This window comes from Sporisorium graminicola, chromosome SGRAM_12, assembly GCF_005498985.1.
Source record: "Sporisorium graminicola strain CBS 10092 chromosome SGRAM_12, whole genome shotgun sequence".
NCBI lineage: Eukaryota > Fungi > Basidiomycota > Ustilaginomycetes > Ustilaginales > Ustilaginaceae > Sporisorium > Sporisorium graminicola.
The window spans coordinates 436,145-457,268 of NC_043722.1; the positions used below are offsets into that span (position 1 = coordinate 436,145).

General features: G+C 55.2%; 10 protein-coding genes across 10 annotated transcripts; 5 read left to right on the forward strand and 5 right to left on the reverse strand.

The window, feature by feature from the left end:
- Positions 1–28: 28 nt before the first annotated feature.
- EX895_001703 (uncharacterized protein) lies at positions 29–1,659 on the forward strand (the record flags this gene model as incomplete). Its single annotated transcript, XM_029882302.1, has 3 exons — positions 29–31; positions 777–863; positions 1,171–1,659. The coding sequence occupies 3 exons, from the start codon at positions 29–31 to the stop codon at positions 1,657–1,659; spliced, it is 579 nt and encodes a 192-aa protein (XP_029741157.1).
- A 540-nt stretch (positions 1,660–2,199) lies between these two features.
- EX895_001704 (uncharacterized protein) lies at positions 2,200–3,297 on the reverse strand (the record flags this gene model as incomplete). The annotated part of the gene is made up of 1 exon (XM_029882303.1): positions 2,200–3,297. The coding sequence occupies one exon, from the start codon at positions 3,295–3,297 to the stop codon at positions 2,200–2,202; it is 1,098 nt and encodes a 365-aa protein (XP_029741158.1).
- A 664-nt stretch (positions 3,298–3,961) lies between these two features.
- Positions 3,962–6,313, reverse strand: EX895_001705 (uncharacterized protein; the record flags this gene model as incomplete). The annotated part of the gene is made up of 1 exon (XM_029882304.1): positions 3,962–6,313. The coding sequence occupies one exon, from the start codon at positions 6,311–6,313 to the stop codon at positions 3,962–3,964; it is 2,352 nt and encodes a 783-aa protein (XP_029741159.1).
- A 1,467-nt stretch (positions 6,314–7,780) lies between these two features.
- EX895_001706 (uncharacterized protein) lies at positions 7,781–8,731 on the forward strand (the record flags this gene model as incomplete). Its single annotated transcript, XM_029882305.1, has 1 exon — positions 7,781–8,731. The coding sequence occupies one exon, from the start codon at positions 7,781–7,783 to the stop codon at positions 8,729–8,731; it is 951 nt and encodes a 316-aa protein (XP_029741160.1).
- Positions 8,732–9,107: 376 nt separating this feature from the next.
- Positions 9,108–11,206, reverse strand: EX895_001707 (uncharacterized protein; the record flags this gene model as incomplete). The annotated part of the gene is made up of 2 exons (XM_029882306.1): positions 9,108–9,136; positions 9,307–11,206. The coding sequence occupies 2 exons, from the start codon at positions 11,204–11,206 to the stop codon at positions 9,108–9,110; spliced, it is 1,929 nt and encodes a 642-aa protein (XP_029741161.1).
- Positions 11,207–12,136: 930 nt separating this feature from the next.
- EX895_001708 (uncharacterized protein) lies at positions 12,137–12,920 on the forward strand (the record flags this gene model as incomplete). Its single annotated transcript, XM_029882307.1, has 3 exons — positions 12,137–12,169; positions 12,259–12,368; positions 12,449–12,920. 3 exons carry the CDS (start codon positions 12,137–12,139, stop codon positions 12,918–12,920), a joined length of 615 nt encoding a protein of 204 aa, XP_029741162.1.
- A 750-nt stretch (positions 12,921–13,670) lies between these two features.
- On the reverse strand, positions 13,671–14,108 carry EX895_001709 (uncharacterized protein; the record flags this gene model as incomplete). Its single annotated transcript, XM_029882308.1, has 1 exon — positions 13,671–14,108. The coding sequence occupies one exon, from the start codon at positions 14,106–14,108 to the stop codon at positions 13,671–13,673; it is 438 nt and encodes a 145-aa protein (XP_029741163.1).
- Positions 14,109–14,998: 890 nt separating this feature from the next.
- EX895_001710 (uncharacterized protein) lies at positions 14,999–16,333 on the forward strand (the record flags this gene model as incomplete). Its single annotated transcript, XM_029882309.1, has 2 exons — positions 14,999–15,164; positions 16,020–16,333. The coding sequence occupies 2 exons, from the start codon at positions 14,999–15,001 to the stop codon at positions 16,331–16,333; spliced, it is 480 nt and encodes a 159-aa protein (XP_029741164.1).
- Positions 16,334–17,273: 940 nt separating this feature from the next.
- EX895_001711 (uncharacterized protein) lies at positions 17,274–18,272 on the forward strand (the record flags this gene model as incomplete). The annotated part of the gene is made up of 2 exons (XM_029882310.1): positions 17,274–17,678; positions 17,778–18,272. The coding sequence occupies 2 exons, from the start codon at positions 17,274–17,276 to the stop codon at positions 18,270–18,272; spliced, it is 900 nt and encodes a 299-aa protein (XP_029741165.1).
- A 334-nt stretch (positions 18,273–18,606) lies between these two features.
- On the reverse strand, positions 18,607–19,524 carry EX895_001712 (uncharacterized protein; the record flags this gene model as incomplete). Its single annotated transcript, XM_029882311.1, has 1 exon — positions 18,607–19,524. The coding sequence occupies one exon, from the start codon at positions 19,522–19,524 to the stop codon at positions 18,607–18,609; it is 918 nt and encodes a 305-aa protein (XP_029741166.1).
- Between the last annotated feature and the right edge of the window lie 1,600 nt (positions 19,525–21,124).

Below are 21,124 nucleotides of genomic sequence, written 5' to 3' on the forward strand. Positions count from 1 at the left end.
TCTCCACCCCGTCAAGACATACATCAAAATGGTAAGTTGATGCTACACAATGCATCAACGGGCACGTACGACCAGTATCCTCGACAGCATTACCCGACGATGAGCAGCAACGACAATCACACGGGCAACATCACCAAAATATCAGCATAACAAGCGATCGTTTAGAGCTCCAAGCAACACCAGCATACTTTCGTACAATTTCGAATTACAACAATGCCGTCAGCTTTGTGCGCTCCAAAGGCAGCACTTGTTGTTAGAGAGTTTAGTGGATGATCGGAAGGAAAACCAGTGGCAATACTTGGATAGCACATCGATGGGGAGCATTGCACTGGAAAGGAAGGGTGCTGATGTCGATCGCAGCTTCAGCATAGATGCTACCGTTTCGTTGATCTCAGTATCAGCATGGATGCGATGACACAAGTTCCAAGGAGAAATGCGGACTTTGCTAGGCACGAAGATGCTGTCGAAGCAAACCATCAAAGCACACGCATAAATCGCCGAGAGGCGGATCCTACTCACAACAAGCCAGGTCATCTCAGTCACACGCTGCCTGTCGCCGTACCGCGCTGCCAATACTCTTCACCACAGAGTGCAACCAGATACACCGACAGACTCATCACCCGCAGCCACTTTCCAGCAACCACATCCACCACCAGATACTGCCATGATACTGCTGTCGTAGCCCGTTCTTGCCCCGACCCTATTATTTTACGCCAACAAGCAGTCATGCTAATCATACGACCGACTTCTCTATCACTGCATTTGCACATTCTCAGGGTATTGATATCGCCAAGAAGCACGTTAAGAACGGTCAGCGTACCGCCCCCAAGAGCCAGGACCCTTACCTCCTGCTCCTGGTCAAGGTAAGTTCAATCCGCACAAGTGGCAAAAGAGGAGACCACACGCTTGCAGCATGCGGTATCAGGATGACGAAATAGTCGCAATGGTGGATACAGAAGGGAAGGCATCGTGCCAATTGCATTGCAACCCTAGCGCTCGAACGATCGAGTCCTTGGAGCAGGATACGGGCGGAAAAGAATCAGTTGTAACACAACGGGGAGAGACGAAGCTAGGAAGCGTTTGGAATTTCTCTGCCAGCAACTGCACGCAGTCTAGCAACCGTGTACTGACCAAAACCTCGCTCTCCTCACCAACTTCCCATCAACACAGCTCTACCGCTTCCTTGCTCGCCGCACTGACAGCCGATTCAACAAGGCCATCCTCCGCCGCCTGTACATGTCCAAGATCAACCAGCCCCCCGTTTCGGTTTCGCGCATCATCTACCTGACCCAGTCGCAGGGTGGTGTGGCCGCTTCGGCTTCGGAGACGCCCAAGACCGTTGTTGTTGTTGGCACCATCACCGACGACAACCGAGTTCTCGAGCTGCCCAAGCTCAGCGTCGCTGCTTTGCGATTCACCAACACTGCCCGCGCCCGCATCGAGGCTGCCGGCGGTGAGTGCCTCACCCTGGACCAGCTCGCTACTCGTGCCCCCACTGGTAGCAACACTGTGCTCATCCGTGGTGTTAAGAACGCCCGCGAGGCTGTCAAGCACTTCGGGTTCGGCCCGCACAAGAACAAGAAGCCCTACATCCGCGCCAAGGGCCGCAAGTTCGAGAAGGCTCGTGGTCGTCGTGCTTCGCGTGGCTTCAAGGTGTAAATGTTCTTTGCATCTTGATTCCATGCCCTGTCACCCTGTCCTTGTTTCTTCATCACCTCCGACATGCGTCCGATTGGGTCCGCAGTTGATTTCAGCTGCGACCTACGCATTATCACATTCACACCAACCAAAAATGATGGACACCGTCTTGTGGGAACCGGGGAAGTTGCTTTTGTCCCCCTTTCGCAGAGACGTCGGTCTGAGTAGTACCTCACACACATACACACCCGCATCAATGCAGACTCTGTACTTTTTCCCGATCCATGTCTCTCTTCGCCTGCGAAGATGTCTGTGCTTTTGAGATGCCACTGTTCAGAGATGAGGTGGTTCAGATTGAGCTTTCCATGCGGCCACCGGTCACACACCGGTGGGTTAGGGTTAGAGTTCCTTTTGAAGGGGCATAAGGCGACCATGGATAAACATCGCGCAAAAGGCGTCACTTTTGACATTGATGTAAGATACAAGTACAACCAACAGATAGGAAAGTATCGACGACCCAAGGTCAAAGCGGGACGACGTTCAAAACGGCAGTGTTGCGTTTCATGCACCGATGTACTCCTGCCTTAGCTGCCTCTTCTTGGCCTGCAAGATGACCTTCTCGATCGCTGCGCGGTCGGGCACCACAGGGTTCTGCAGATCTTCAGCAGTGAAGATTGAGTATCCTACGCTCGGTGCCGGTGTCACTGGTGCAGCTTCGGGTTCAGCTGCTGACGTTGGCGTTTGTGTGGTGGCAACTGGTTGTCCGTGTTGACCTCTGAGCCGTTTTGTGTCGGTGTGCAGGTCGTTGTCATCGTCTGTGGGAGCGCGTTTGGACGAGGTCTCTGCATCAGCTGCCGCCGTTGACGCTTCGGGGTGGGAGTAGGATGTGGAGAAGGACTGTGCGAAGGCCTCCATGCTTTGCTTCCAGGGTTGGGGTGGTGGTCTGGGGATGATGGGGACTTCGATTCCACCATTCGAGGTGTCGTCTGTATCGCTGAAGTCCATTTCGTCATCGTCCTGCTCTGTGGATCTATCTCGTCGACGGATGTCCTGTTTCAACCCTTGGACGACATGCAAGAATCGCTCGTTCCACTCCACCTCCTCCGCCCGCGCTTCTTGCTCGAGCAGCACCCCGTCGTCTTCGTCCTCATCTCCATAGTAGCTCGGCGGCAAATTCCTAAACCTCTGGTATTTCTCGCTCCTCCACCCCTCCGCCTCCTCGTCCCTCTTGCCGCTAAACAGCTCCTTGACGCCAGGCAAGTCTTTCGCCCTTCCGAAGTACTTGTATCCTCCGCCCCTCCCGCCCGCGCTCGCCCCCTGATCGCCACCCAGCATACTTGGCACCCCGCGCTTGTAATTTGCACCGCCAAGCGACAGAATTTGGTTCTCCCAATGCCCCTTCTCGCGTAATAGCTTGTTGATCTCGTCGTTGAGATCGCGCACCTCGTAGTCGGTCAGACCAAAGTCTTGAATCTTGGACACCTTGCGCGAGATCTCGCGGATCACTTCACCGCGCCATCGCTCGCACTCTTTGAGCGAGGTGACCGAGGATGCGAGGCGCGGACGCCGGGTGGATTTGGGTGTGATGCCGAGCGATGCGGCTTGCGCTTCGCGGAAGCGGTACAGCATCGACTGCGCTTTTTCCTGGTTTCGCGCCATTGTGCGTATGTGTGCGAGGTTGTGAGCTCGGACAAGAGTAAGGAGACGTGAATGTTACAGTTCGGGAAGAGCCTCAAACCGCAATCTGGAAGTCAGTCTATCCAGACGCAATGAGGGAGAGAGGATGTGTGCTTGAGAGGAAGCAACAGCCTCGAATCTCGCAGTGGAGAGAATCTTCAGCTTGACATGCGCTCTTCCGTCTTCCGAACTTGCATCTGGGCTTGGTCGAGCAGGCCATCCGCCCATTCTACACCAAAAATATGAGACCCAAAAAACACTCAAAATTCAGGGTCAGTAATTCGCTCTCTCACCTATTTACGACTTGCTCATCCATTTCGTCGCTGCCTGAAACGCATCTCGGCAAATACAGCATCGTGACAGATCAAGCGCCCTCTCGTGTCTCCGTGCTTCATGAAGACCCTTTAATAGCTCGGCAGCCACAGATAGTAAGGGTAGGGTGATCCATCTAAAAGTTGTTGAAGGAATGGTATCGGTGGTTTCTAGGCGTCGAGGCCAACATTGTGCGGCTACATTACATTACAGAGTTCGCGTCGAGGGGTTATCGGTATACAGATAAAACCGTAGAGATAAAAAAAAAAGTATTTGTGCAGAAAGAGAGCGGAAAACGAAGCACAAGCCGAGATCTCGGTCCTCGAGAAACAGATCAGCGACCAAAGCCTGACGGCGCTAGCGACTTACGAGTGGGTTTCAGCAACTGGCTCCTCTTTGCCATCTGGACATCGTGCTCGAACGCGACCACGATTGACTGGTCCGAACCGTACGCATGCTCGTCCGAGATGACCTCACCTCCGTATCGCTTCAGCACGTACGAGCCGAGGTTTCCCTTTTTGACGTCCTTGAAGGACCAGCTGACAACGTATGCGCCGGTACTCGTGACGATCGAGGTCTCCTGATCGGAGCCCGTGTTGAAGCGCGCAGGCGAGAACGAGATGGCCGAGCCCATGAAGGCAACGTGCGATGGCTTGAGCGTAAGCCGCTTGGGTTGTGGCTTGGCATCGGCAGGGAAGGAGCGGTCGAATCCAAGTTGGCCCGCGAAGCGACCATTGCCGATAAGCGTGTCGATGAGTAGCAAATAAGTCTTGCAAGTTGCGATGATCCAACGACCATCCGAGGAGACGTCGATTCCCAGAATTGGATCTCCAAGCGCTGGCAGCGCTGTTTTAGCATTCTTGCCGATCGAGTCGAAGAGTCGGATGTCACCTTTGTTGGAGGCCACCGCGAGACGTCCCTTGCTGTCGGTGGCTGCCACGGAGAAGTCGTTCTTGGATGCGTATTGCTTGAATTCGGAGTCGACGAGCTTGTTGCCAGAAAGGCGAGGGTCGATACGGTAGATACCATTGTGACTGTGACCGATCATGGTCTTCTCGGCGGTCATCTGCGCATACTTTGAGTTGGCGACAACGTTGTTGACCTGCACATCGTCGTGCACCTTCCACTCGTCGACAATCTTGCCGTATTCCAGGTCCATATTGAACACGGCGTTCTTGTTGGACGGATCCATCAAGACCATCTCGGCATCTTGGTTGTGTAGCATCATCTTCAAAGGTTTGAAGCCCTTGCCGCTCGGAGTGCCAACGTTGTTGATCGTGGTATCGAATTCGAGCCTGTTGTCGTCCGTGTGACGGAAGACGCCGATCTTGTCACCTCGTGCCACAAAGGAGCGGTCGAACTTGTAGCCCACGGCAAGCAGCGAGTTGACGTCTTGCTGGCCCGCCAGGAGAGAAGTATTGTCGTCGGGCCAAGCAGAGTCTTCTGGGCGGGCCTGGCCCCCTCGTAGCGCGGCTGCGACTTCCTCCGCGTCATCGTCGTCGTCCTCCTCCCGAGCTGTCCGAACCGACTCATTTCCATCCTCACTCTCGCTAATGTCATCCACATCCATGGGCTCTCCCTGCTCATAAGCAGTCTCGGCGTAGGCGCGGTCGTCGCTCTTTGCCTTGGCCCAAGGCTCCTCGTTCTGCGTCTCGTAGATGACCTGGGAGAAGCCCTTTTGGAAGTGAGAGTAAGCGTCTTTGTCCTCGAATCGGAGCAGCCAGGAGAAACACTGCCGGTCATCGGTAAAGTAGTTCCAAACCGCCGAGGTCTGCTCGGGCGAAAAGTTCATGTTCATGTCGCTCTCCACCTTCTGCGCGAGCCACACCTTGTCGGCACCGCGGATGGAGAGCCAGAACAAGTAGCGACCGGCCTCGAGAACTCTGACATCAACCTTGCGCTCCTGTACGAGGAAGTACTGGGACTTCAAATCGTAGAGGTACAGATCCGCAGTGGTGGAGAAGATCGTAGATTTATCATCGATTGCGGGACCTGCGGTGTCAGCGGTGGGAGCAATGGTAGCAGGTACCGCGGGTGCGGGTTTGAGATCCTCCTCGGCCTTGGACTTCGGCTTCTTCTCTTCCTCCCTGACTGCGGAAGTCGAGCCGATACCCGCATCCTCGAGTTTTTTGTCGAGCTCCTTCTTGTGCTCGCGCTTGAGGTTCTGATCGGCCTCGTCCTTGTATTTCAATCGGTCGAGATCTTCCTCGGTAGCCCGCTCGTGGCTGGTACGGAAGGCGTGCTCGTAGACGCACTGCAGGAATGTGATTTCGAAGATGGTGATGGTGACCTCGTTGACCTGCTTGTTGTCGATGACAAACTCGAGCAAGTCGTCTTCGTCGCCGTCAAAGTCTCTCCATACAATGGTACGCTCCTTGCCTCGCGTCGAGAGGCGGAAGTCGAGTGCCTGGTCAATCAAGAAAGCGCGCTCGTCCTCCAAGTCGTCCTCCTCCTGGTCGACGAGCTCCGGCTGCGAATCCTGGAATGCCTTGGTGACGACGAGCTGGTAGTGATACTCGGAGGTGGTCCTGCGGATGGCGAGGACGGCGTCTTCGTAGATGCATTCGCGCGAGCCTTGAGGGCCGTTGGGACGAACGAGGTAGAGAGAGCCTGCGGGGATCTGGATGAGCTCTTGGTTGTTGGCGTCGCCCCAGATCTTGCCAAAGAGGCTCTTGAGCATGAACATGGTGACGGTCGCAGCGGATGATGACCAGGGTGGCGGAAGGGGCGGCCGGGGGATGGTGGTAGAGTGGAAAGGGATGGCAGCCGGCATCCGCAACTTTAAAATCTGCAGCGCAGCTGAGCGTCAGTGGAGAGTTGGACCCTCTCATCTCACACCGTTTACTTGGGATTGCGCTCGAGTGTGTGGAGATAACGGGGCACTTGGCCAGTGTTCTACGACGCAACCAGCGAACAACACATGACGTGCATCTCGAAAAAGATTAGAAACCGCTCAGCAGACTCAGCGTTTTCGCCACTCTGTCCAGCTGAAAAGCGCGAACACAGACGGATGTGCGTGAAGCTATCACGTGGATTTTTGTTGCTTCCTCTGAGTAAAAGGAGATCTAACAATGACGAACCCTCGCTTAGATTCCTTCTGCTACTGTTAACGAGAAGAAAAAAACTTGCGCAGCGGGCAGAGCTCCAGGACCGAAAGGGATCGCCCCAATCTTCTCGCGCCGCGCAGAAGGAGAGAGAGAGAGAGAGACACGCAAGACCGCCTTTCGGTCTGAGGAACAGCAGCAAGCCTGCAACGACGTGGTTTGTAGTCTCTTCCTTCCATCTACCATTTGCAAGTCAACAGGCAGGATCTTCATCCTTCTCAACCTTGCACACACACAAACACATCGTCACAATGGCGAGCTTCCAGCTTCCCAAGCTCCAGCCGGACAACGACCTCTGGGGTCCCGCTTCCGGCTCCAACGCTCTCCCCTCGGAGCTCAAGGACATCCCCTTCGCACCTTACGCCAAGAACGACAAGGTCGGCCGTATCGCCGACTGGAACAACGCTTCGGGTGCCTCGAACGATGCCACCAACGCTCGCGGCGGTCGACAGGGCCGCGCGCGTGATGTTCAGCAAAACTTTGGTACCTCGGCGGCATCTTCTGCTTTCGCCTACTTCCACGGTGACGACGAGGCTTCCTTCTCGGTGGTCGACAACACGCGAACTGCTACTTCCCGACGTGGAGGTCTGGGCCAGATGGGCCAGCGCGGTGGACGAGGTGGACGCGGCGGCCCCGGTGCTGCCGGAGGCCGTGGCGCTTCCAAGTTTGGTGCCGGCGCAGGAGGACGTGGTGGTGCCCGCGGCGGTCGTGGTGGTGCTGCAACCGCTCGTCGTGGCGGTGGACGTTTCGGTTGGAAGGAGTGGGACAAGCCTCAGCGCATTCGCGAGGCTTCGGTCACCGTGGGCCAGGACTGGGAACAGGTGGAGGAGATCGACTTTGTTCGTCTCGGAAAGCTTCGTCTCGAAGTTGAGGAGCCTCAGGACATTTCCACCTACGGTGCCCTCTTCGAATACGACCGATCCTACGACCGTGTTACCGTCAAGACGGCTCAGGGCCTTTCGTCGATCGACCGCATCCGATACAACCCTACCACCTCGGACGACCCTGTCATCCAGGACATTTCGTCCAAGCAAGATGCCAAGATCTACATGACCGACTCGATTCTTGCGCTTCTCATGTGCGCCACCCGTTCCGTCTACTCGTGGGATATTATCATCACCAAGACTGCCGATGGCAAGGTCTTCTTCGACAAGCGCGATGGTGGTCCTTTCGACTATCTCACCGTCAACGAGAACGCCGCCGACCCGCCCAGCGAGGCTCCCGAGGGCAAGGAGAACGAAGCCGCCGCCAAGGCCAACGCACTCAACACCCCTTCGGCACTCAGCCTCGAGGCAACCTACGTCAACCAGAACTTCGCCTTCCAGGTCGTCAACGAGAAGAACGTCTACAAGCTCGAGCACGAGAACCCCTTCTACTCTCCTGACGAGACCGACCCCTTGGCGTCGTGCGCCTACCGATACCGCAAGTTCAACCTGTCTTCCGAAGAGTCGGACCCGGTCGAGCTGGTCGTGCGTGCCGAAATCGACGCCTATACCACAGGCGCATCTAAGGAGAAGCAGCTCATCACCATCAAGTCGCTCAACGAGTTCGACTCGCGCGCCCAGGGTGCCGGAGGCGCCCAGGACTGGCGCTCCAAGCTTGACTCGCAGCGCGGTGCCGTAGTGGCCACCGAGATGAAGAACAACTCGTTCAAGCTCGCCCGATTCGCCGTGCAGTCGCTCCTCGCCGGTGCAGACAGCATGAAGCTGGGCTACATCTCGCGTGCCAACCCCAAGGACGCTTCGCGCCACACCATCCTGGGCACTTCGTGGCTCAAGCCGCGCGAGCTCGCCGGCCAGATGGCCGTCAACCTCAGCAACGGTTGGGGTATCGTCCGCACCATCGCCGACCTCGCCCGCAAAGCTGACGAGGGCAAATACGTCTTGCTCAAGGACCCCAACAAGCAGACCATCCGCATGTACCGCGTCCCCGCCAACTTCGGCGAGGAGACCGATGACCTGGTCAACGAAGAAGAGGCCGACGACCAGATCGACGCTTGAACGAATGCGTCGTCTTCGCCCTCTTTTCTCATCTCGTGTACAGTGCCCCCTCTTCATCCCAAAATTGTCAATCATGATTGCGACAAACCGAATGCTTTGCGTGGTACATTGGACCTGAACTGAATGCCCGACCATGGGCGTGAAAGAACAATACGTGTGAATCCGACGGGTAGTGATGCAAATGACGGGAAAAGTGCGTCCGGTGAGAAAGGATCCAACACGTTGACGACTCGACTAGATCTGTTGTACTGTTGCAGTCTGACGATGTAATAAAGATTGCTGATGCTCCTGTCCTGGATGCTGATGCTGATACTGTTGCTCTTTCTGCTGCTGCTGCTGCTGCTGGTGAGGCATGGGCTCACCAGCCTCTGACCCTTCACCCTGCATTCCCCGTCTGCCTTGCAGCTGGACCACCTCTTCGTCGCGCATATACTTGTGTTCGTCTGCGTCTTCCAGCTCGTCCTCTTCGTATACCTGTTTGACAGGCACCTCTCCCTCGTGATAAGCGCCAGCCGTCTCTTCGCCGCCGGCAGTATAGTAATCTGCGAAATGCTGCGAGTGCTGCATGTACTGACCATACTGATGCTCATCCATGGTTTCGTCCTCTTCCGGATCGATGCGCAGGAACGGATGCTGCAGCAGCTCGGCAGCCGTCTTGCGTCGAGTGCAGTCGACGTGAAGGCAAGACTTGACCATGTCAAGCGCATTGGCCACATCGCGTGCATACTGTTGCGGATCCGGATGGTTGCCCGGGTCCGCGAGGTCCGGATTGAGCCGATTGATGAACTCGGTCAGCGAACCCGAGTTGCTGACGCTGGGAATGTTGCAGTGGAAAGTACGATTGTGCAGCATGGCGCATGTCTCCATGCGTGCCTTGCCAAAAATGACGGCGATCTCGAGCAGAGCCTCGACGTCGTCGTTCGAGTTGAAGACGGGGAAGCGCCGGATGAGGAGCGTGAGCAGAATGACGCCGGCAGACCAGATGTCGATGGCGACCGTCTGGTCCTGGCACTTGAACAACACCTCTGGCGCTCGGAAGCCTCTTGTTCCCGCACGATTGGCACGTACACCTTGACGTGCATCATAGATAAGGTAACCGACTCGCTCGGGAGGCGGGTCCATCACGCCAGACTTGGAGGAAGCGACCAGTGCATCTGTGCCGGCAGAAGCACCTGCAGCAATTGCTGCAGCTGATGCCGAATTCAGGCCGCCACTGGCTCCGGACGCCGTACTCTCCGAGGGAGCGGGCTGACCTGACAGAGGCTTGCCTGGCTCGAACCAGATGGAGTCGACCGCTCGATTGATCTCTTTGGTGCCATGCGGATGTTGCGGGGTGGGACACGTGTGGTGACACTTGCCTCGCCACTCGGTGGCCTCGAAGCGTTCAGCCAGACCAAAGTCGCAAAGGGTTCCGTGTCCCGAGGACGGATCATAAAGGAAGTTGGCAGGTTTGATGTCGCGATGCATGATCCCCGCCTCATGTACGCTCTGCAGTGCGGAAAAGAGGCATCGGAAGTAGTACTTGAAGTCGCCGAGCGGCATCTCTTTGTAGTAGTCACGAAAGTCGCTATGACGACTGTAGGGCATGACAGCGACGATCTGGTCCTCAGAGCGGAAGGCGGTGATAAGGTACGAGACGTAGTCGGCGTTGCGCAGATCCTCCATGATGGACAGTTCGTTAAAGATTCGCTGCGGACTTGAAGTGACGTAGATCTTCTTTAGTGCGACGTGGCAGACGCCTTTGCGCAAAGGATCAAGAGGCCCACGCGTGATCCAGTCGTCGTTGTCAAAAGCAAAGTGCTGCAGATCGATGGCCTTGTAGACGGAAGAGAAGGTGCCTTCGCCGAGCCGATCAACGATCCGGTAGTAGTCGCTGAGACCATCGATGGCATTTTCGAGGTCCTCGATCTCTTCCTGGAGCTTGATGAATTCAGCTTGCTTTGCGTCTTCGCTCGACGTGGTGATGATAGGGTCTGTTGTCCCCTCTGTGAGCTCGTCTGCTTCGTCTGTGGTTTCGGCAACCTCGGGTTCAGTGACGGGTTTGTCATCTGCTTGTGCGCTCGGGTTGGCTGCAGGCTGTTTCAATCTTTGTTGCGCCTCTGCATGCCCTAGCCTATGCTGTGCTAAGGCAGGGTCGATGTATGCGGCCTGTTGGTGTGCTTTGGAAGTCGCACCCTCAGCTGGAAGGAACGTCCGCATCATCTCTGCATCTGTGGGTGACTGGTGAACCTGTTCGAGGCTGTGTTCTGTCGAGGGTTGCTGTGCGGATGAAGGTTCTGTATGGTGTTGGATTTGTGCTGGAGGCTGGATTGCATGCTGCAAGGTAAGTGTGGTGGGCGAGGGTGGTGGGTGTGGAGATGGAACAGGCGGTGGTGCCGTCTGCAAATGGCTGGGCTGAGTCTTTGGTGGGACCTGTTGCTGCTCTTGTTCAACGCCTGTTGGCATCGGAGCGCCTTGGAGGAGAGGATCTGTCATGTCGGAGGGAAAGCTGCGTGGATCAATCCTGCAGCGTATTGGCTGGTTTGTCTGCGTCAGAGCAAGAGGCACGCTGCAAAGGCACCGAGCATCAGACAATTATATGCGCTGCAAGGTCAAACGGAGCCCGTGAACGGCTGCGTGCTGGATCAAAGGCTCAGGTGCGCCAGCAAGCCCGTTGCGGTTTTGCCGAGGAGTGATGCTGAGTGTATTCGGGATACAACTCAGCGTTTGAGCGCGTCTTCTTCGGGACTGTCGGGCGAGGCGCTAGCAGTGTCGGCCTGTTCCTCTCTGTTGGCGGACGAACCGAGAAAGAACGACAGCACCTGAGCAGGCGAGTCGCAAGTAGTCGGGAGGCACCTTGCTAGGGCAAGCAATGTGAATGATTGTGGTTCCTTGCAGCGCCTGACGGTGGGCAAGAAACGTAGTCTTGAGGCAATTCAGATCAAGCAGGAGAGGATGAAGTGTCGTTTGGCGTTTTGTCGTGAGAGGTTGCTTTCCTTCGCGTACATCACATAAACCGAACGAGGGTCCGGAAAGCACTGCTTCTCGGGATTGTTTTGATTGTTGTCAGCTTGCGCAGTTTGGAATTGCGAGACTGTATCAATCAATACTTTCATCTGTCACTTTCTTTTGAAGACCAACACTCAACACGCCGCGTGTTGATGCTGCCTTTTCGGCCACAGTGTGAAAAGAGCAACACGACACAAGATCCTGGCGAGCCTTTCAGCAAACTTTCTCGGCACAGCTCACAGCGACGTATTTTCCTCCACTTTCCGAGTTGCGTCGAGCTGTTTCATGTTGAAAGCACATCGCATACAGTCACCATCAAAGCGGCCGTCATCGCAGATTTGCCTGCAGACTCCTTCGTCGCTGCAATAGCTGGAATCTCCAGGTCCGCACTACGCACGTGTAACTGCTCCGACCAGCATGGCCGAGCGGCCTCCATCTCCGGGAGATGATGTGAGTATCGCAGACGACAGCGACATGCGAGCATCGACAAGACCATTTTGCTGACTTGGAAGGCCGTTCTTGTCGTTCCCATGCCACAGGCCACTCCGTTCCTGCTCACAGTCCACGTGAAACCCGCGCCGTTCCGACCTTTGGAACACTTTGAGTCGGATGCATGCCCTGCCCGAGACAAGTTTAAGATCTATGTTTGGTAAGACCTCGTTCTCCTCGTTGCTTCGTCACTGCCTCGTCTGCTGACACAGTCTTACTACCTTGTTTGCGATGATACAGGAAGACCAACACCCTGAGGGAAGTTGCACAACTGCTCTATGATGCCGATCCTACCGTGTCCTCGCCTTTCGCCCTCCATGCCTTCAGGCACGTTTACTGGAACGACCGACTGCGAGAATTCAAAGCAAAGCCGGTCGGCGTCGGCGTCACACGCGTACCACTGAGCAACGTGTCGGGACTCCTTTCCGATCTCGACAGTGATGACCGAGATATGGATCTTGATGTAGCCGATCAGCGGCACGACGAGAAACCGTTCAGCGAGTCGACGTCGAAGCTGCTTGGCTGGGACTTGTTGCGAGACGAGATTGACGAAAACGCTGCTATCATCACTCTCGCAGACATTGGCCTGTCCGATGGAGACATGCTTGACTGTGTCGTCAGGCCGGATCCCTCATTGGCCACTGCGCCAAAGCAGAACAGACCGTCGGGACGCGATGGCCCCTCGGACCGCTTTGCTCATTCACGGCGCTGACCACACTGCAGACTACACAGCATCAGCAGCGTCTACCATCTGTACTTGTATCCCGTGCAGTCCAACACAATGTATACCCATCCTTCAGCTCATTTTCGCCGACACCATGTGCTCATCACCAGAATCTTATGCATCAGTAGTCACAGATCAAGGCTGACACACAAGGAAGTTTGGGGGTTTTGCGACCGAAGTGTGCGGCCAATTTTGGATTGGAGGATTAAAAAAGTCACGACGAAGTCGACAAGAAACTGGCAGTGAGGTAATGGCAGCAGGAGGAAGAAGGCGAGAATGTCAGTGAATGGTCCGCGAAGGCAATACGCTAGATCCGAACTGCTTGGCGCAAGTAGCCATCATCCCTCCCTTTTCGTTCCATGACGATGCTCTGGCTCGGTGTCAGACGAGTATAATGATTCCGGATAGGGGGTTTTCTTCTCTGTACCCTACCGCAAAATGGAAGGGCACCATCCGTTGAGGGAGTCCTGTGATTCATCATTGAATGAGCAAGAGAGCAGCGGCAGCCTTCCATTGTCCGTCATGGCCGTCGCGCTGCGTGCCACGTTCCGCAGTAACCCCTCTTCGTAACGTCCCCTGCTCGTTGCAACCCGCCGACTTCTTTGTTCCAGATGCCCCTTTCCAACGATCCAGTCAATTGCAGTTCGGGCCGTTCGCGCCAAGATGGAATACTAACCTTCAACCTGAAATGCATCAACGATCATCGCCTTACCGAACAAAGGCAGACGAACGATACGCTTAGCGGCTCTTGAAGTACTCGAGGAGAACGTTGAGACCCTCGGACTCCTCACCGTAGTCCTTGACGACGACACAAGAGCAGCCGACGACCTTACGGGGGTTGCCCTCACGGTCGATCTTGCAGAGACCGGCCCAGGTGCCGAGAGTCTTGGGGTCGGACACCTTGAGCAGGTCGATCTTGTGCTCGTTGCAGAGAGCCTCGATGAGCTTGAGGTACTCGGGCTCGTTGCAGGTCTCGACGAGAACGCAGAGGTGGGCCTGGCGACGGTCGAGGGCCTTGGCGCACTCACGGAGACCACGGGCGAGACCGTCGTGGATCAGAGCCTTCTTGAGGACCTCCTGGAGAGCATCTTCGATGGACATAGCGCCCTTGGCGGGAGCGGCCTCGGCGACCTCGACCTCCTCGACCTGCTGGGGGACCTCCTCAACGTCGGACATTTTGGTGGGATAGAATGAAAGGTTTGGCTTCTTCGAAAGGGATCGCTAAAGAATGAAGATCAAGGCGATTCCTACTCAGCACGAAGGGTGAAGAATGGGAATACGGATGGTAAGTGGTGTAGATGGTGTGCGAGAACGATGGGACCGGCGACGGCTTCCATTCACCAGGCAAACCTCGAAACCGAGTGCGAGGCACAGGGGACGGCAGAGCTGCAAGCAAAATCGCAGCTCTGGCTTCCACCTTTCCGTGATCGGGAGTCTTCTTGAGGGAAAATGCCAGCTTTGCCCTGAACCTGAAAGCAGTCTCCCGATGCTGTTTGCTTCCTTCTCACCATGCTCATCAGTTCGCGCCAGTTTCAAATTTCCTGATCTTACCGGTCGGCCGCTACATTGGTATTAGCACGTGATTGTCTGGAAATACTGTACATTATTTTGGTATTTGTTTCAAAGGCAGATACATCTTCAGTGTAAGTCGAATCCGAATTTTTCAAATTCCGTATTCTTCGGGCAGGAGAGCAGTCGATGGTCGCCAAGTGCAAATCCTGAGGCAGCAGCACGCAGAACAACGACCATCGTGCAGTTGCGACCCAGAATGACTGGCCGTGAGGCCAAGTGGCTGGAAGAAGCAGGCTAGTCTGCGTTGAGAGACTGGCACTGCAGCCTCATTTTCGCGAATCCTCACAAAACCTTCGAAACCTCGAACCAGCCAAGGGGCGCGAGAGAGTGAGAGACAAAGAGAGACGAGAACTGACTGGCCGTTAACGATTCGCAGTTGGAGGCTTCGGCGAGTGTGTCTCTGTGTTTGCTCAACGTCAAGGTCGTCGTCACCACCATCTGTTCACCCTCAAGACCGTCATCCATCCCCTTTCTTCACCGTACATTCGCCCAACATGTCCAACGTCGAGCTCGGTGTTCAGACCGAAAAGGCTTTCCAGAAGCAGCCCATCTTCCAGAACTCCAAGGCTGCTCGCAAGACCACCCGCGACCGCCGATGGTACAAGGATGTTGGTCTTGGCTTCAAGACTCCCCGTGCCGCCATTGACGGTACCTACATTGGTAAGCATCTCGACACATAATTGCAGCCGACGACTATCAGCGTTCGCAGCGTATCATCACACGCAGCACATCCAGGTTCTAGACGAGAGCCATCAGACAATATCGACAAGAAAGCAAAGGCAATAGCAACAACAACTTTGCACGAAGCAGCAACATACCCATTATCAGCATCACCACCAGCAGCAGAAGGAGATATGGTTTTGTCAGAGAACAAAAGTCAAGTCCACGTCAGCACAATGCCATACCTGGATTCGCGTGGTCACTGTTGGAGGATTGAACTCGGCAATATCGCTCAGTCTGCAGATCAGTAACAGGAGGAGGGACGGTTTTGTCCTGTCGAATCAGGATGAAGCGGTTTCCGCGTTGTGCGCATGTCATTACACGTCAGACTGGACAGCGGCATCACGATAGGGAACAGCCATAATTGCCAGGCTGGGATCATCACGATTGCTCAGATCCGATGTGGTCAACGACTCGAACAGAGACGTTGGTTTTAGATACTGGAACAGGAGCTGTTGGTCACACTGATGCCGATCAGCAAACGTGTCTCTCCAGATGCAATGGCGGACATCTCCTTAATCCGAGGCGATTACTCGGTATTGGTGTGCCAGGTTATTGTACCCCAACTACAAAGGAGTGCCGTTCTACTGCTATCACGGCCGTCTCAGATTTATCGCGTTGCCGCCGACACTATCACCACCGCCATTTGGCTATAGTCAGCCGCATCGAACCTGGAAACTGCAACGTGTTGAAAGCGCTTCGACATGCTGCTAGTCTCGCATGTTCTACCCCCTTTTGCAAACTGTTCCACTGACCCCCTTCCTGTCAATTTCTTTTGACTTTCGGCTCAAACAGACAAGAAGTGCCCCTGGACTGGTCTCGTCTCGATCCGTGGCCGTATCCTGACCGGCAAGGTTGTCTCGACCAAGATGACCCGCACCATCATCATCCGCCGAGAGTACCTCCACTTTGTTCCCAAGTACTCGCGTTACGAGAAGCGCCACAAGAACGTTGCCGCCCACGTCTCGCCCGCTTTCCGTGTCCAAGTCGGCGACACCGTCACCATCGGCCAGTGCCGCCCTCTCTCCAAGACTGTCCGCTTCAACGTCCTCAAGGTCTCCAAGAACAAGTCGGCCGAGAAGGCTGCCAAGCAGTTCGGTCGTTTCTAAAGCAGTCGTTTTGGTCCACCAACGTCGATGCGGTTGCTTCTTTTAGTTCAGAACGGCGTGAGGCGTCGGACTCGATCGATTGGCCTTCTTTCCCCCCAAAAGTTACAAAAACATCCGGGTCTCAGTTCCGCAGGAGGGCGAGAGCCTGCGTCGGGGCCTGTTGTACACCACCACCATCATCCACATGCATATTCTCGCAACTTTCTCTTTAAAACTCTCCCAATCCCATCATGTATTTCCACGTCACACTCTGTTCTTCTGAGGTGACGACCCTGGCATTCTCAATCAATGCACATGTCTCCAAGATGTTTGTTTCGGTTGTTTCAGCTGTGCGCGAACGATGCTCTTGTCACTATCTGACGCCCAACAGTCTGAGCGAACAAGGATTCTAGATGTAAGCCCTGGGTTCGTGAAGACTCCCAGCCCCAACGTTAAGAAGATTGAATCTCTTGTGCAAAGCTGCATCGCGAATGAAGATGTAGTATATTTGCTCGATAAGAATGTGCAAATGTGAGCCTGCTAACAATGCCATGGTCGACGAAAAATCGATCACGAGCCAAAGCTGTGTTTGTGGCTGTTTTGCTGCCAGTTTCGAAAATCCAGCACATCAGCCGACGCGCACAGACGCAAGCTCGACACTGCAATTTGGCAGATGGCTGTGACTGACGGCGTGCTGCAGCGGCCAGTCAGCCGTGGAAGGAAGATCAGCTCAAAGCAACACTCACACACTCTCGTCGGCATTCGTTCTCGTCGACATCCTCCGTCATATTCCCGCACAACCATCTCCTTCCTCAGACATCGCCACGGACAGTCTCCTCATCTGACTTACGCTGGAGCCGACACCTCAACCATCCAAGTCTAGACTGTTTCAGGACGCACCTCGAATCGTAGCATCGCCACATCACCAACAACACCTCGATACCTTTCAATTTCTGTCACAATGGCATTTGACTTTGGCGAGTCGAAGCCCTCGGATCCTACGGCCGACTTTCTCGCTCGCGAGCGTGAAGCTGCTGGCGTGCTTTCCGGCGACGCCGACCTCTTTGGCTCTTCTGCTTCGGCGGCTGCAGGTGCCTCTGCAGACGACTTTGAACGCTCCGCTTCGGCCTTCCCTGCACTAGACGAGGACGGATTCTCGGCGCCCCCCGCCGCTGCTGGTTCCACTGCCAAAGCGGGCGGCTCCACCGCCTTCGGGTTTGACGACCTCGATGACAAGCCCGAACCCGCCTCGGCTACCTCCAACCAGGCCGCTGTCGACGACGAGGTTGGCAAATTCGAGCAAAACTTCCCTGAGCTGGACGATGGTCCTTCGACCAACACAAACGGCGCCTACCACGATGATGCTGTGAGTTTGCGTCCTCCCTTGCTTTCTTCGCAGGCTTCGGCGACCAACTAACATGTTCTTTCTCGCATCGCTTGACCTTTTGTGTTTGCTGCCATCTAGGACGACCTAATCAGCGCCACATCCGCACCCTCGCGCGCTGCCCCCACAACCACCGCTCCAGCAGCCGCATCGCAACCCACCTACTCGTACAGCTACGAGGAGCCCACCGAGGAGCCCGAAGCCGTGCGACAGTGGCGCGAAGCCCAAAAGGACGCCATCGCCAAACGCGATGCCGAGGGAGAACGCAAGAAGGCCGAAGCCATCTCCAAAGCCGAACAGGACATTGACAACTTCTACGCGGAATACAACGCGAAAAAGGAAAAGAATATCGCCCTCAACAAGGAGAGCGAGGCCAAGTTCCAGGAGGAGCGCACGCGTGAGTTGGCAGAGGGCACCACGTGGGACCGCGTCACCAAGCTGGTGGATCTCAAGAACAGCCAGTCCAAGACGATTGCTCGTGCGGGACCTGGCAGCAGCGACTTGACTAGGATGAAGGAGATCTACCTCAAGTTGAGGAGAGAGGGTGAGAGGGCTCCCGGTGCTGCTGGCTACTGAGCAGTCGCAGGCACGCTCTCTAGTCTCCAAAGCGAAATGCTTGCTTGATGATCACACTTTTGTAGATTACCTTTGCGCTCTCTTGTTTACGACCACATATATACGAAGCAGTAAGACGCTTCTCTGGCGTGTCAATAAGTTACGTGCTTTGCGCATTCTTCTAGAAGCTCGCGCTTGTGACACAGTCTCCCCAGGTCACAAGACACTCAGACTCGAAGCAAGGGCGATGCAAAAACAAAAAGCCATCCTGATTGGTACAACAACAGAAAAGAAACCCACACCTTACAAGTACATGAGAGAACACACCGAAACCTAGACCCCTCAAGCCGGCTGACTACAAGAAGTACTCTGGCGCCGGCCTCTTGGCCGGAACGCCATGCGCTTCCTGAGCGGCCGCGTCGAACGTTTCGTATTTCTGATTGAGCGCGTCGTCGAGCTTGAGGATGCTGGCGACGTTTCCGCAGCGGTAGCAGTAGTTGGGTGCGGACCAGACGGTGACGATGGTCTGGTCAAACATGAGTTTGTACCCTTCCAGGACGAGTTGGTGTGCCCTTGCGATGAGGTCGAGGTCGTTGGTATGGGCGAATTGCTGGACGACGTCGCCGCCGAAGAGGTATCCTGCTCCACGTGGGCTCATGCCCCACCCGGTGATGTCGTCGGGGTCGGACCATAGGAGATCGCACATGGCGCCGTCGTGCGGTACCTCTTGCTTCCTATCAATACTTCGGATCTGATCCAAGGTGGTGATGCTGGGTGACAGGCCGCCGTGGACGCAAAACACCCTGCCGTCCACCACGGCTCCCAACGCCAAGAAGTCGAACACTTCGCAGCAGTACCTCCACACATTGACGCTGCCGTACTTGCGGACGCACTCGTCGTAAAATCCATACACCTGCGTGATCTGCCTCGACTCGTGATTGCCACGTATCAAGGTTATGCGGTCCGGATATCGCACCTTCAACGCCAGCAGCAGCAGAAACGTCTCCACCGAGTAGAAGCCGCGGTCGACAAAGTCACCCATGAACAGGTAATTGGTCTCAGGGCACATGCCGCCGTGCTTGAACAGCTCCATGAGGTCGAAGAACTGTCCGTGGATGTCGCCGCATATCGTCACAGGTGCATCGACATGCTGTACATTGCCTTCTTCGATGAGGATCTCGCGTGCTTTGAGGCAGAGCTCCTTGACTTGCGTTTCAGAGAGCGGCTGGCATTTCTTGAGCTGTTCGATCTGCAGATCGAGATCGCTGCCCATGGTGGGCTATGCGTGCGAGAAAGGCAGAGGACGGCAGAGGCTGTGGAGCCGCCTCGCTGTCCTGGGATGCTGGCGAGTTAAGCACCAACAAGGGGGTTGCGCTTAGTGGTTGTGTGTAAGTGGAGAGAGACGATCCCTCTTCAAAGACGGCTTGATCTCCAGCGGCGAGCCGGTGTAGACACTTAGAGCTCGAGTGCGGGACGCCTGGACGCGTTTGGCTAGCTCAGGATGCGGATGTGTTGAGCAAAAATCCCGCTCAGAGCTTTCGTCTCTGTGCAGATGGCAGTCAATGGCGAGAGCGCGTCGATGCAAGGTTGGATGCGCTGAATGAAACGTCTTTTGGTTGCCGATGAGATAATGAGCACGCCGATTGAACAATATGCGGAAACTGCGCCGATGCAATGCTACGGGATGATGGATGCAGGAAGTGGTGTCGCGCTAGAATGAATGTCGATGCGATGGCAAGCAGCTAGGATGTATCGAGGCCGATTGCTCGCCGAGAAGAGAACAAGGCAGGTCAGAAGGAGATGCTGTGGTCGAGATGGGGAGCAAGCTAGGGGCTCTCTTGCTTTAGGTATATCGTGGAAGAAGAGGTGGAAGTGGTCGGTTGACCCTGAATGCGATTCAGCAGCTGTCGAGTGAGCTTGGTCGGTGGAGCTGCATGTCGAGTAGATTGCTGAGGCGAAGCAGAGACGTGTCGAGAGCCTTTCAGCTTTGCCTCCCGAAGTCGAATTTTGAGAATTTTTATCGAATTCTGGATTCTCCACACACCACGAGACCGTGTGCCTCACTCACAGCCAACATTCGTCAGGGCTCAGCAGTTCACCTTCTTGTCAGTATGAAAAACTTCTAGAGACCCTGTCAGGAATGGCAGCTACTCGCCATCCATTGAACCATTGATGGAGTCAAGCGGAAACGTCGACATGGAAGAAAGCAAAGACGAAGGGCATTTGACCACAGTCAAGTCGGGTTGCCGCTCGCCTCGAGTCGACAGCCCTGCTTGAGACGCTTGCTAAGCTCAATCTAGGTGGGGGATCTCATCGCGAGCTAAGAGCTCCTACCAGGCGAGGTCTTGCGGAGCAATCACGTCGATCGGACTGGCTTCTCAACTCCAAATCCACTGTAGAATGGAACTGAGGAGCGGGAATGAAACTTCTATCGGATCGTTCCGTGTCGACACACTGGTGCATTCTATGTAGGAGCAGGAACGGGTTGCTGCTTGATCCTATAAGTCGGCATCTTCTTGACGCACAGGGCTCATTGTGGTTCCTGTCGTCTTTGTAGACTCTGAACTGCAGATTGCAGTATGGCTGACGTTGTATCATTCGGCTTCTTGCCGATGCCGAAAGCACATCAGATTCAATAAGACGGAGAGAGCCGTGAGGCTGTCGACGTCAGCTCGATGTTGGACCCTGGACGTACTTATGCATTGCGTTGCTCAAGCAGATAAATCGGCAATTCTCCGTTTATCGAAATCCAGCTTCGTCTAAACAAAAGCACGCGAGGGAGAGCCTTCTGGCTCGTCGGGATGACTCCGAAGCGGGGCTGTCTTCACAGCGCGTGGTGTAAAATATTTAAAGATCTTGCTAATCACAGACCA